The 15,428-nt window shown below is 36.3% G+C and overlaps 2 protein-coding genes across 2 annotated transcripts in view; one reads left to right on the forward strand and one right to left on the reverse strand.

Moving 5' to 3' along the window:
* The window catches only part of LOC121390044 (RNA polymerase II subunit A C-terminal domain phosphatase SSU72-like), a 30,974-nt gene extending 23,784 nt beyond the window's left edge, over positions 1-7,190 (reverse strand). The window contains exons 1-2 of the mRNA XM_041521749.1: positions 6,946-7,190; positions 1,241-1,384 (exon numbers count right to left, since the gene is read on the reverse strand). Of these exons, the coding sequence (XP_041377683.1) occupies positions 1,241-1,384; positions 6,946-7,025 (224 nt within the window). The 5' untranslated portion in view covers positions 7,026-7,190. The remainder of the gene's footprint in view (positions 1-1,240; positions 1,385-6,945) is intronic.
* A 5,751-nt stretch (positions 7,191-12,941) lies between these two features.
* Positions 12,942-15,428, forward strand: part of LOC121389856 (flowering time control protein FY-like) — a 56,340-nt gene continuing 53,853 nt past the window's right edge. Inside the window, exons 1-2 of the mRNA XM_041521503.1 lie at positions 12,942-13,053; positions 13,603-13,861. Of these exons, the coding sequence (XP_041377437.1) occupies positions 13,610-13,861 (252 nt within the window). The 5' untranslated portion in view covers positions 12,942-13,053; positions 13,603-13,609. The remainder of the gene's footprint in view (positions 13,054-13,602; positions 13,862-15,428) is intronic.

The following is a 15,428-nucleotide window of genomic DNA, read 5'->3' on the forward strand; positions in this document are numbered from 1 at the left end:
GGTATCACTAAACACTTCTGAAAAACACCACAAACATGTACATTGATCAAAGCAATAAAACACAAAACAAATGAACATTACCTTGCTTTGTATCCAGGTGTTTTCCAGCCTCAAACATTGATTGGTGAGAATAGCTTATAACACTGCATCAATATAAACCTACACATGACACAACCCAGTTAAAACATAAAACAATCACATGATCAGGCTTCAAGACAAACACAGACTAACAAAACAGGGAGCAGTCACTTCTTTGTTTAAAGAATTTTTAAAATAAATATTCATACCAGCGTGGCTTATTTTGTATCAAAATGTCAAGCCAATTTCCTTTCTACTTTTTTTAAGCTGAAGAATATGCAACCAAATGAAGCTCTCCCCTTAAACTACATTATACAAGTAGCTTTTTTAACTAATAATATGGTTTTTGTTTGTGATGATGCAAACTAAAGGATCACATTTTAAAGTTTTTACATAAGACAAAGATTGTCCATCTTAATCCTGAAAAAGAAAAACCCAACACGAACTACCCTGTGATACAAATAACTGAAGTTAATCATGTTGTTTGCTAGTAAACATGTGAAGCTGGGTGTACACATACATATACTTATCACTAGCAAATAATATTTTGCTGAAATTACCCATCTAACTTCTAAAATATAAGCCTAATATATGCATACACGTTTTAACTACCCGGTGATAAAGGGAAGTAAAGTTAAATTTCTTGTATGCAAATATTGTGAAGTTGGATACATACTTTGCGCAATCTTACCTACAAGCAGAGATTTCCAATCTAAACCCTGAAATATAAACCTAACCTGCGAGTGGTGACCACCCTGTGTATACAGACAACTACCTGTGTATACAGATAACGAACAGTGTGTGTGTGAAACATACAGCCTTGTATACAAGACAAGAAGCTGGCCACAAAACCAGTACAAGCAAACAATGCATCATCTGGTTCTTACCTAGACAGAGGATTCTCTCACAAAAGCCTGAAAAATAAACCTAACAGTGCTACAAATTCTTATTGTGACCCCCCTATGACAGCTATAGATAAACATCGTGTTAAAGTAAAAGCGTGGATACAGATACAAATAGTGTCCCCCCCCCCCCCCCCCCCCGCATGACAGCTACAGATACAAGTCTTGTGTTAAAGTAAAAGCGTGTATACAAATACAAAATGAGTCCCTCTACGAAAGCTATAGATAAACGTCTTGTGTTAAAGTAAAAGCGTGGATACAGATCACTGTCTTTCTGTATGAGATCCTTGTACATTTCGTCATACGTGCAGTTGAAGTCGTAAATGTTCGGTTTGTCGGGGGAGGGACCGGGCAGCTTCACTTGATTTCCTGTTCCAAATGACCGAACTCTGAAGCCTTTCTTACTGAAATAGAATACAAAAATCCAAATCATTTGAAGACTAGATCAACAAGCTGCTGCATACAATGAGTTTTCATCAACAGGTGCTAACTCATAGTTACAAAATTTGCCATATCTCACTATTTTTACATTTATTCAGTACAACTAGATTCAGACGTCCTTTCAAATCATGATATCAGTGAATCTACAAAAGCTAGCAAGTTAACTGCCAGGGGCTTCAAGAGTTATCTTCCTGGTATGTTACAGTGTGTCTCGATTGAAAGCACCAAAATCAATTGGTCATCCTCTAAAGATTTTCCTCTTTTTTTTCTAACATCAAGTTAAATTATTCTGTTGTAATTTTTCATGGGCATATAGTTGAAGGTACATGTATGTTAACATTTCAAAGCAAAATTTAATAAATAATTTTGGCAGGAAGCCACCATTAGGACTGGGTCATTACCTAGGAGCAGTCAATCATATGTCTGTGTATGTTACTGTCATGTGATATCATAAGTAATGCATGATGTTCTCACAAACAGGTGTGCAAGAAGAATGTTATGGGGTAGCATGGAATTTTGATACGTACATATTTTCCCCAACTATGGGCAGAAGTAAAGCTTGTTTTGTTAACACCACCACTAGAGTACACTAATTATTTTTATTGGATAGTCCTCAGAGAAAACCCACAATATTTATCCACCTCTTTTAAGAGTTAAGGATCTTTTATATGTAATTTCCCAGACATGGATGCACATACGACAACCTTTGATATACCAGCAAGGCAAAAAAAACCCCAAAAACCACAATGCATCTAGTGAGAGGGTTTGACCCTACCAAGCAGCTACTTCAAGCACTCTACAACTGAATGAACTACATGTAGATCCATTCCCTAACTACATATATGTATGTGCAGTGTACTCAAGAGAGAGCAGACTTCAAAGTCTTGCTAGATCACTTGACTGTATGTGTAAACACAGGTCTAAAGTCTTAAAAGATTGGAGTCTAAAGGATGTTCTGACAAGATTGTGATCCTGGATGATACATCCTGTCTATTTTCTTGTAGAACTGCCACCTTCCAGGATGATACATCCTTTCAACTGTTTTATAGAACTGCCACCTCCCAGGATGATATATTCTTTCTACTTTCTTATAGAACTGCCACCTCCTAAGATGATGCATCCTTTCTACTTTCTTATAGAACTGCCACCTTCCAGGATCATATATCCTTTCTACTTTCTTATAGAACTGCCACCTCCCAGGATGATGCATTCTTTTTACTTTCTTATAGAACTGCCACCTCCCAGGATGATTTATCCTTTCTACTTTCTTATAGAACTGCCACCTCCCAGGATAATTATATCCTTTCTACTTTCTTATAGAACTGCCATCTCCCAGGATGATACATCCTTTCTACTTTCTTATAGAACTGCCACCTTCCAGGATGATACATCCTTTCTACTTTCTTATAGAACTGCCACCTCCCAGGATGATACATCCTTTCTACTTTCTTATAGAACTGCCACCTTCCAGGATGATACATCCTTTCTACTGTTTTATAGAACTGCCACCTTCCAGGATGATAATTCTTTCTACTTTCTTATAGAACTGCCACCTCCCAGGATATATCCTTTCTACTTTCTTATAGAACTGCCACCTCCCAGGATGATGCATCCTTTCTTTCTTGTAGAACGGACTACTCAAAGGATGATACATCCTTTCTGTTTTATAGAACTGCCACCTCCCAGGATGATGCATCCTTTCTACTTTCTTATAGAACTGCCACCTTCCAGGATGGACCGGCCTCGGTGGCGTCGTGGCAGGCCATCGGTCTACAGGCTGGTAGGTACTGGGTTCGGATCCCAGTCGAGGCATGGGATTTTTAATCCAGATACCGACTCCAAACCCCGAGTGAGTGCTCGGAAGGCTCAATGGGTAGGTGTAAACCACTTGCACCGACCAGTGATCCATAACTGGTTCAACAAAGGCCATGGTTTGTGCTATCCTGCCTGTGGGAAGCGCAAATAAAAGATCCCTTGCTGCTAATCAGAAGAGTAGCCCATGTAGTGGCGACAGTGGGTTTCCTCTCAAAATCTGTGTGGTCCTTAACCATATGTCTGACGCCATATAACCGTAAATACAATGTGTTGAGTGCGTCGTTAAATAAAACACTTCTTTCTTTCTTTTTCTCCTTCCAGGATGATATATCCTTTCTACTTTCTTATAGAACTGCTGCCTTCCAGAATGATATACCGGCCTCAGTGGCGTCGTGGTTAGGCCATCAGTCTACAGGCTGGTAGGTACTGGGTTCGGATCCCAGTCGAGGCATGGGATTTTTAATCCAGAGACCGACTCCAAACCATGAGCGAGTGCTCCGCAAGGCTTAATGGGTAGGTGTAAACCACTTGAACCGACCAGTGATCCATAACTGGTTCAACAAAGGCCATGGTTTGTGCTATCCTGCCTGTGGGAAGCGCAAATAAAAGATCCCTTGCTGCTAATCGGAAAGAGTAGCCCATGTAGTGGCGACAGCTGGTTTCCTCTCAAAATCTGTGTGGTCTTTAACCATATGTCTGACACCATATAACCGTAAATAAAATGTGTTGAGTGTGTCGTTAAATAAAACATTTCTTTCTTTTTTCTACTGTTTTGTAGAACTGCCACCTCCCAGGATGATGCATCCTTTCTACTTTCTTATAGAACTGCCACCTCCCAGAATGATGCATCGTTTCTACTTTCTTATAGAACTGCCACCTTCCAGGATGATACATCCTTTCTACTTTCTTATAGAACTGCTGCCTTCCAGAATGATACATCCTTTCTACTATTTTGAAGAACTGCCACCTCCCAGGATGATGCATCTTTTCTACTTTCTTATAGAACTGCCACATCCCAGGATGATGCATCCTTTCTACTTTCTTGTAGAACTGCCACATTCCAGAACGATACATCCTTTCTACTTTCTTATAGAACTGCTGCCTTCCAGAATAATACATCCTTTCTACTGTTTTGTAGAACTGCCTGCTCAAAGGATGATACACCCTGTTTTATAGAACTACCACCTCCCAGGATGATACATCTTTTCTACTGTTTTATACTACCACCTCCCAGGATGATACATCCTTTCTACTGTTTTATAGAACTGCCACCTCCCAGGATGATACATCTTTTCTACTGTTTTATAGAACTACCACCTCCCAGGATGATGCATCCTTTCTACTGTCTTGTATAACTGCCACCTTCCAGGATTATACATCTTTTCTGCTGTCTTGTACAACTGCTCCAAGGATGATACATCCTTTCTACTTTCTTGTAGAACTACTCCATGGATGATTTACATCATTTCTATTTTTATGTAGAATACTAGTTCACAGAATGATTCATTTCTACTTTCTTGCAGCACTGCCACTTCACAGGTCAATACATGTACATAGTTTATTTATTGTAGTTCTAACTAACTCCCAGAATGTGCAGACCTGCAACTGATCTGGTCTTGCAATGAAACATTGCTAATGATGGTTTTGTCAAGTGAAATGTATCATCACATTTTAATTACATATCAACCAATATTATTAACTAGTAAATTATCAGGGTTGTTTTGGATTTGTTTGTTTCACTAAATATTGAAGTTCACCATCCATATCATTTAGTGGTCAATATAAGTCTAGGACATCAAAAGGTCTCCAACTACAATTTGAAATACACAATAGAATTCAAATTAACTAAAGTAGTGTCGGAAATAGAATAAAATTTATTTTCATTAATTATTCCTTTCATATTAAACCGACAAGTAAATATTTTGTAAATACCTATTTAATGATACTCTACCTAATTTAGCATTTACTTGTTTTGACTCTCATTGATGTACAAGGTGGTGTTTACTCTTGAAATTAAAATAAAATTGTCAGTAAACAGGAGATTTGTAACCTTTATTGGAACAGACTATATTATTTCATTTACCCTTAAACAAACTTTTAATTTAAAACTGCAAGTTAACTGATTATTTAAGTGTTCGAGATTAAAATTTGGGAGCAGTATCCCAGTTGGATACTGACATTTCAAAATCTGGTATCCCACCTGAGAATTTAGTATTATATGGTATCCCGGTGGGATACTGGGTTCTTGAAGTCTGGTATCCAAAATTAAATTCTGATATCCCCGGGATATCGGGATACTGTTAATCTCGAACACTGTATTTTGAATTGCAGCATAAATTATTAATTATAACCAACATATTTAGTGAATATAAATTCAATATTAGTACATTAGAAATTTACACAATCTTGCAACAACTTAAAGGTGATAAATCATAATTATATGTGAGCATCTGTTTGTGATAAAGATTCTCCAATAAAAATGCATTTTCTATTAGTAGATAAAATTATTTCCTATAATCATTTATGGGTATATAGTTAAACGTGTAGTTTTTAAATGTTAAAGCAAAATTTAATAAAAATATGATTTGCAATAGCTGTCATTATGCAACTTTGAGATAGCACCTTTAATACCGGTATAATAGATAACAAACTCAAAATGGTTCTTGACAGTTTTGCTCAAACGTTACTTATAAATGTCTACAAATATTTTGTTTTGGAGAAGAATAGGGATAAACTGTCATCAGAAATAGTTCCTCATATATTGTAACAGCAATGAAATTGACACGTTGATCAAAATTTATTATAGTCTGTTCCAATAAAGTGCACAAATCACCTGTTTACCGACATCTTTATTTTAATTTCAAGAGTAAACACCACCTTGTACATCAATGAAAGCCAAATCAAGTAAATGCTAAATTAGGTAGACTATCATTAGATATTTACATAATATTTACTTGTCTGTTTAATATGTAAGAAATAATCGACAAAAATTATTTTTATTCTATTTCCGACAGTACTTTAGTCATGCACTAAAGGTCTTTTGATTGGTCTTAGTTTTTCATAGTTTCAAATATATATAATTAATGGACATGGCCCAAAATACAAGGAACATTTTCAGGATTTTGTTTTCTTTCTTATTTATTTTATAAATATTATTTTTGGTTAAACATGTAAACATGTTGTTGCTTTTGCTCCTTTACTTTTGTTTTTGGTCAATTTTCTTTCTGAAGTTCCATTTCATTTCAGTTCACTGTAACATCACTTTTTATTTCACAAATTACTACATTATACATACGCCTTTGTCTTTGTAATCTGTCACACCTGCCATTCTCCCTAATTTTTTTATTGATACATTGGTTTTAATTATAAAATTAAAATCGCACTATATTCAAGTTAATTAATTATTATTTAAATATTTACCAAATTATTATGGCTACACCTATTAGTATAATAATATAAGTCAGGATGTCGGTGCATTTTAGACACAGCAAACTAAATTACACCCCCCCCCCCCCCCCCCCCCCAAATATCATAATTCATTGCAGCGTAGCACACCACAGGGCACAGTTATTCACGATTCAGCACAAACATGAACGATGATCTTGACTAGTACACCCAATTCACACGTTTTGAAAATAGTGAATTAGAAAACTAAATCTTATTTAGTTTATTTTCACATATAACATGGTATTCTTTTCATCGTCCTTACCCAAGAAAACTATGAGCTTCCATACTGCGATTTTGATTACTGGAACATACCACGGCTATTTGCATTTCAACACCAGTCATTTTCGGATTTTGAATTGAAAAACAAAAGAAAACTAAAGTGCGTGGGTCTAGGGGAAAGATAACAAATCTTAAAACAATACAACGATCGCGTTCATATATTAATTCTCTAAATAATATCCGTTCGCCGTCTAATACTTTTAACAAGATGGCGATACTGAAATAATCTGCTAGAATGATCTCCGGTGGTTATCGTCAACCAATCAAAAAGTCGAATTCTATTCGGGCGGTACTACGTCTTATCTTTACGTGCCACTAGATCCCAAAATGGCCATAGCGGCAACATATATTTACCATATATAACAAAATATTTTATTTTATGAATTTGTAAATAACTTGACAGCTCGAATTGATGGTTTGTTTTTATGAATTAAAGTGAAATATTTTGATACCTTAAATTTATAACTTTAATTTATTTTTATTCTCTCCAGTTTTAGCTTGAATGTCCTCTAGCTGTGGCCTGTGGTAAGCATATAAACAATAAACAGGTCATAGCTAGAGGACACTCGAGCTATAATATTCTTGTTCATCCAAGCAAGCTCACCGCGATGCGGATGTATGATTTAGATTTAGCAGGAACGATATCTAAAGTGTGGGAGGGGCACAAACTAGCAGAAGGGGTGTTTGTGTGTGTGTGTGTGTGTGCGTGTGTGTATGTGTGTGTGTGCTCAAACTAGATTATCTTTATGTATTTATATATGGGGAATAATAATTTTATTTTTTACCCCCTCCCTAAACTCCCCCCTAACATCCCCCGAAAACTCCAGTATATTTTTGTCTTTAAGTTTAGATATATAAGCGCTCGTCTGAGGTGAGATGGGTTGAAGGTGAGATGGGCTGAAGGTGAGATGGGTTGAAGGTGAGATGGGCTGAAGGTGAGATGAGCTGAAGGTGAGATGGGTTGAAAGAGATAGGTTGAAGGTGAGATGGGCTGAAGGTGAGATGGGTTAAAGGATCGATCGCCTTCGAAGGACCACCTTCCCCTCACCCTCCAAACGATACAGTATACGCTAAGAAATTACATATGACAGAACACCTACTTTAGATATAAACACGAAAATGATCACTTGGTTGAGAAGAGACAGAGAAAGAACCCCCCCCCCCCCCCACACACACACACACACACATCAACAAATATATATATACCAAATTATTATAGCTAAGTGCCGAAATATTAACCATACCAGCAATTTTCCTGCTTACGGTATATCTAATTAAGGTTCAAGTACGCTGTGCTAGGCACACACCTCAACTATCTGGGCTGTCTGTCCAGGACAGAGTTAGTTGTTAATTGTTAGTGGTTAGTGAGAGAAGAATGGCCTTACACCTACCCACTGGGTCGTTAAAACTCGCCCTGGGTGGAAGCCGGTACCGGGCTGCGAACCCTGTACCTACCAGCCTTATGTCCGATGGCTTAACCACGACGCCACCGATCGAGATAATATTAATGTTACCTACTAGGCCCCACAAATCGCGTAAGGTAAAGGGTCATAACTCTGTCAAACATTAATAAATTATATTTTTAATATACTGTTAGACCCTTGAATAACTTCCCAAAAAGTCAATTAAATTTAATCAGGTCATAACTCTGTCGAACATTAATAAATTATATTTTTAATATACTGTTAGACCCTTGAATAACTTCCCAAAAAGTCAATTAAATTTAATCAGGTCATAACTCTGTCGAACATTAATAAATTATATTTTTAATATACTGTTAGACCCTTGAATAACTTCCCAAAAAGTCAATTAAATTTAATCAGGTCATAACTCTGTCGAACATTAATAAATTATATTTTTAATATACTGTTAGACCCTTGAATAACTTCCCAAAAAGTCAATTAAATTTAATCAGGTCATAACTCTGTCGAACATTAGTAATCCATTGAAAATAAAACTTGGTCTGTAACTCTACATGATAAATCTATACACACAATTTCAGCTCAATACCTTGATACATTGTGAAAAAAGTTCGGAAAACTATATATGGGACAGACTGACGGACGGATGGACGGGCAGACAGGACGGAGATGACACGCATAGTCCCCTCCGGTGGAGTTGGGTACTTTGATACGACAGAAATACGCATTTAATTTATCTCTATTTCCGTGTCTATATCTAATTCATATTCAAGAACGCTATCGTGGGCACACCAAGTATTTCTATGGATTTATGGCGAGTTCAATCTAATTAAAATTAGCTCCACTATTACATGTGGATCTAACACCAGCCAGATGGAGTTCATGTCCACCAATCAAAACCTTACTTGCAGAATCCTGCCAGTGATTTAAAAATAATTTGAAAACATTCCGAATTATCCTGAGGGTATACGACATGTTTCGTGTGAATTACGAATGCCTTAAAACATGTTTTATTTTATAAAATAAATAATTTGTAATGTAAAACTGAAGACTGATTTAGTTTGGGTTTTTTTTAAATAAATAAATAATTTTTAATGTAAAATTGAAGACTGATAACCCACCCCGTACGTATTGGTATGGTTCGCTGTACTGCGGCCACTAAAATAGACTCGCCCGATATTTTTAGAATGTGTATGCTCCCAAATAACGTTATAAAAGGCGGAAGTGTGATTGGTCAATATTTAAATTAGTGCTCACGAATGCTTGGGGAGAGCGGCGAGGACACCTCACCATATAACTGAATCAGTCCACTAGTCAACCAACAACATCAAAGAATCTTATACGTTTCACCACCACTCCAGACGGCGGCTCGCGGGCTTATCATTTACCATTTTCATATCATTCATATCATCCTAAATACTGGCCCACCTGTGTTACATGGATAACCTGGGGGGGGGGGGGGGGGGGGGATGGGGGGGGGGGACGCCGTGGTAGGGTGCATATTTGGGTGCGGTAGGGCGTTGGCGGTTTTGGCCGATAGGGAAGCCTGGTAGGAGGCCTCCCCCCCCGGAACGCCCCCCCGTGGAAATCCGGACTTACCATAGTGGGCCTCCCGCCTGTTTGATCGCCTGACTGCCTGTGGCGCGGTGCTCCCCGCTTTACGAATCCTTTATCCTCCAGGGCCTAATTAATAAAATAAAAAAATATATATATATATAAATATTATTAGTAACTAATTAGTTATATTATATAATTATTTAGATCTGCCCGATCGAAATTTTAAGTAAGTGCACCTACTAATTATATATTAAAATAATAGAAAGATATAAGGCTTTTATTTATGGTGCTATTATAAATATATGAGTGAAAATACATAAATATGATAGATCCCTAATTATAAATGATATATTTATTTAAGTTCGTAAGTGGTCATACCACAATTTAATTTTTTTTTTTTTTTCTTTTTTTTACCCCATGCAATTTTATAATTACCCCTCCCCCCCCACCCCCCTCCCGCCCCGGAATCGACAACTGGCGATGTCAGAGGCTGAATCCGGGGTGGGCGTGCCTGAACCCTCGTGGATAGGGGCACGTAAATACAGTTACCCATACCCATAAATTATTATTTACAGACGAAATGTTACCTGGACATTGGGGACTACGCAGTGTTGTTAGTTTTAAATCACTGGCAGGATTCTGCAAGTAAGGTTTTGATTGGTGGACATGAGCTCCAACTGGCTGGTGTTCGATCCACATGTAATAGTGGAGCTAATTTTAATTAGATTGTGGCGAGTTGACCAGCAGTCCTACTAATGTATGGATCATCTCTTAAAAAGTTAATACAGGGTCTGTTTCTTGACCGATGACCTTGTTTAGTCCGTTTGCATCGAAAGTGAACTGATGAATTAGCATGTCACTCCGTAATCAATACAGTTAAATATCATGTAAAAAAACATACTGTTAAGTTTTAAACCCATAGCAAATCAACATTTAAAAAAGAAAAAGTAAAGTTTGTTTTATTTAACGACGCCACTAGAGCACATTGATTTTTTTTATTATCTTATCATCGGCTATTGGACGTCAAACATATGGTCATTCTGACACTATTTTTTAGAGGAAACCTGCTGTCGCTACATAGGCTACTCTTTTACGACAGGCAGCAAGGGATCTTTTATTTGCGCTTCCCACAGGCAGAATAGCACAAACCATGGCCTTTGTTGAACCAGTTATGGATCTCTGGTCGGTGCAAGTGATCTACACCTACCCATTGAGCCTTGCGGAACACTCATTCAGGGTTGGAGTCGATATCTGGATTAAAAATCCCATGCCTCGAATGGGATCCGAACCCAGTACCTACCAGCCTGTAGACCGATGGCCTAACCACGACGCCACCGAGGCCGGTCTAAAGAGGAGAAAGACTCAGTGTAAATAAAAACAAATCGTTACAAATTATCATCAAATTACTGTATGTATTATACGTATATATACAGATATGAAGACAATTTATGGAACAGCTAAGGTAAAGCACACGCAGTTGTACCTTTAGTTTCTATGTAAGTGCATTATCGATTACATCAGTGACAGTGCAAATTAAGCTGCATACCTTGGCTGTTCTAGCATTTTGTTTTTACCCCTGATTTAAAAATGAAATTTAACCTATATAATTTGCCGGTATTTTATTAAGAAAGGCGGAATAATTAAGTATACAATGCTCAAATAAATCAGGAATGTTTATGACCGTTCACGGAAATTCTTGGAACCCCCAACGGAGTTAAACGAACTTTACCGAACGAAGAAATGTGTATAAAAGTTGGAACTGACAAATCAATTGTCTTATTGTTATTTTATTTTGAGTTTCGTAAGTATCTGTAGTAGTAAATATAAATTTTATACATAAATGATATTACTACATCATTCTGTATTGTAAAATACTAATAATATGACAACAGATTATAATATAAATTAAAGATGTTTGACAGTTCGTTTGTTTTACAATCCCACTTTTAATTCGTCACAGATAATTTCCGCCATTTGCTTTTGATCAGAAGCAGCATGTCGTAAAAATGTTGTTTTTTTCATTACCAGACAATTAAACATGGAGTTCAAATGTAACTTTATTTTTAATAGTTCCCATATATTTGTTGTGTAGATGAAGTTGAACTAATAAATCAAGGAATACCACTTTGTGGTTAAAATGTAAGCGACTGGTTAACGCTCTAATTCAACGTGAAATCGACACAAAATAGAAAAAAAGAAGACGACTGAAATATTGTCAATTTCAGTTTACGAGTTTGGTCAACTCTGTTGCCTAATAATGCCTAATTCAGTAATTGATAACAGTGCTACCTCTGACATCCTCAAAAATCTCCAACTGTATTCTAAGAAGATTTCGCAAAACTATTTTTTTATTAATAAAATGGCGAAAAACATTTGTTTAGGCCCCGTAATGATTGATATTTGAAAGTATAATTTTTTTGTGGAAAATAACTGGATTTTGCTTTTTAAAAAATATAATTTTGAGAAATGATCACATGTGGTTAACAATTTTTTCTTGAAACATGTAAATTACAGGGCTCGAAATGGCAGCATGTACAGCCATTGTAAAAAGAATACATTTTATAGACCTACCTGATGAAATAAAAATTCACCATAAAAAATTACACAAATCACAGGTCATTTTTCAAGAGACGGATATACGCATAATCTTCTATTTAGTTCAGGCTGAGCTTGTGACTTATGTTTTAAAGTTATGATGCAGCATACTCTAAAATACATCTCGGAAGTCCTAATTCTCCACACGCTGTCCTAAATACACCTCACCGTGTCCTGTCTTTATTTCCAGCAGGCAATATTTTTTCTTAAAACCAATTAGAGCTTGACGGTATTGAAATTAGAGGTTCGATATTGGTATTTTTGGGATGATTTACCTCGGTATTGGTACAGCATTTAGTACTGACATAATACCAATACCGATATTGAGCAGTATTTTCAGTATACTCTGCTTTAAATGCATACTTGAATTGAGGCTAACCCACTAATTTCATCTTTAGAAATAAAATTAAATTCCATACACAAGGCTCTTGTCTGATTTATACCCAAATGAGTGGACAAAATGGACAAAGTGAATGGACAAAATTTATGGTGGATGAAATATACATTCAAAATAACTGGTACAGCCTTAAAATATTGTTTTTATCTTGCAACGGGTAGAATGGCAAACCTACATACATACATTTGTTTATCTGAATGACAAAACCATTAGCATTTTCAAAATTGTATCTACAAAAGTTTGCCTTTGCAACATCTAGAAATTAATTTGGTTTCATAATAGGAAGGGTTGTGATTTAATCGTTTGTGTAATCTTAACATTCAGCTAAAAAATTAGAATGGTACTGACGATTCCCACACTTAAGTACTCTCTTAAAAACTTATTGGTACTGTTGTATTTCTACAGTAATGTATAATATCTTCAAAGGGTATACATATATTTTTTAATCAGGGCTAGCTCGGGCACTCTCCAGATTCACCAATTACAAATTTTATTTTAATTTAGCAAAATAATTTTATGAAATACTTGATATTTTGTTAGAAAAGAACTGGGTTTTTGCTGTTTGTTAGGTTGAATAGATAATTTGGTGAACTTTTGACCTGACCCACAGCTAGCCATGTTATTTTGATGTTTTTATATCTGTTGGTTACATAAAATGTTTGATTTTCAGAATTATAATGGACGGAGGAACAATGGCAATGTATGCTTTGCCTACAAGTTTCGGTACACCGCAGAACCGTGGAGGATATAGAGGGCGCCAGCAGATTCCGCCCGCTCAAGATGGTCCGACTCCGAAAGAGGGCAAGGACCGGTTTGTGAACCCCTTGTTGAGCACTCAAGCGGTGGCGACGTTTGATGGAAAGCGAATGAGAAAAGCGATTCATCGTAAAACCGTTGACTACAACTCTGCTGTGATAAAATATGTTCAGGTAAGTTTCTACTGTGATTATTAGTACACGTTCTGTGATTATTAGTACACGTTCAGACTTCAGTTTTTAAACACTAACGCATAGTTTTCACTCTTGGAGCTGTTTTTGATAACTGAAATCACACTTTAATTAAAGGGACACACCCTAGTTACGTTTATTTGTTAACCATTACGGCGTTGTTTTTCGCTATTAAACCCCATTTTTCAGAAATAAAATTGCACTTTACTTACATTTTATTATTTAGAATACACATTTCCATTCACCTGAAGTGCTTTTTGGTAATCCTGATGTTTGTAAAACCACGAAATGCATTTTTTGCATTTTTTTACAAAACGTGTTGTCGAGAAAAAAACGTTAAGCAAGCGAGGTCCAATCTATTTTTAATGTCACAGACGTTGGTATATCACGTGACCGTTATCATTTTGGTGCGGTTTGTTTTCTCGTGCACGGTTCGCGCAATAAACATCCGATTTGTTGTTGTTCATTTATGAGATTTTTCTTCACAGTTCGTGAACATTTTCAGTAACAATAAAGTTCAGACAAGTAAGTGTCTCAATACAAAACGTTACAAACCCTTAAAACCAATAATTTTGCTAAGTCTTACGATATCTGGAGAGGGGATACGACCAGGATAGAACAGTTGGAACATGTCCAGGAGAGGTGAAACGAACGCACCCCAAGTCTGTGAAATTTGTCGTGACGTAGGCATTGTTGTGCTTCTACCGGTGACATCAGAATACTAACTTTCAAAATTATTTCAAGCAATTGGGACATGGGGATTCCCATGGTATTTATCGATATAAAACCTGCTTTTTCACTCCATTTGATAAAAACGTGATCTAAGTGTGTTACAGGTTTGTAGATTAACTAAATTATAATTTATTTTCGCTGGATGGAACTAGGGTGTGCAGCTTTAAGATTATATTGTTTAGATTATACATTTCCATATATCCGAAGTATTTCTGGTCATTCTGGTGTTTTTACTATCACAAAATACATTTTTCATATTTTTAAAAAATGAATGTGTGTTTGAGAAGTAAAGGTTCAGGAATGGAGTTTGTGTTTTTTAAAAAGTATTTCACCATTTCATCGACACACACTTTTGTTTCACTCTTTTGTAACTTTATCCAAATGTGTTACAGGTTTATAAAATAACTAAATTTAGTGTCCATTTTTACGGGTTGAAACTAGGGTCTGCGACTTTAATATGAAGGTTGGAAAAACAAATGGATGAGTCCCAGAAATGTGTTATAGTGCTCAATCGATGTGATAATATTGCATTTTATTTTGATACTTTGACTAATGTTGACAACAGTGGATTAGTTTGCCAGTAGGTTAATAATAATATGTCAAGAAATTTGAGAACGGTACTTTGTTTTTCACAAATTTATTTAAAAACAACATCACAACCTATCTTTTGATGAATTGTTTGCTGTTAACTGTGTATATTGCCCACAGATGTAATATTTAGTGCACCAAGAACAGTGATATGAATGAAGAACAAAGTATCGCTACTATCAGCGTATTTGTGAAGGGATCACAGTGGGACAGGCAACATTTTGTTCAG

This window comes from Gigantopelta aegis, chromosome 15, assembly GCF_016097555.1.
Source record: "Gigantopelta aegis isolate Gae_Host chromosome 15, Gae_host_genome, whole genome shotgun sequence".
In the NCBI taxonomy this organism is placed as follows: domain Eukaryota; kingdom Metazoa; phylum Mollusca; class Gastropoda; order Neomphalida; family Peltospiridae; genus Gigantopelta; species Gigantopelta aegis.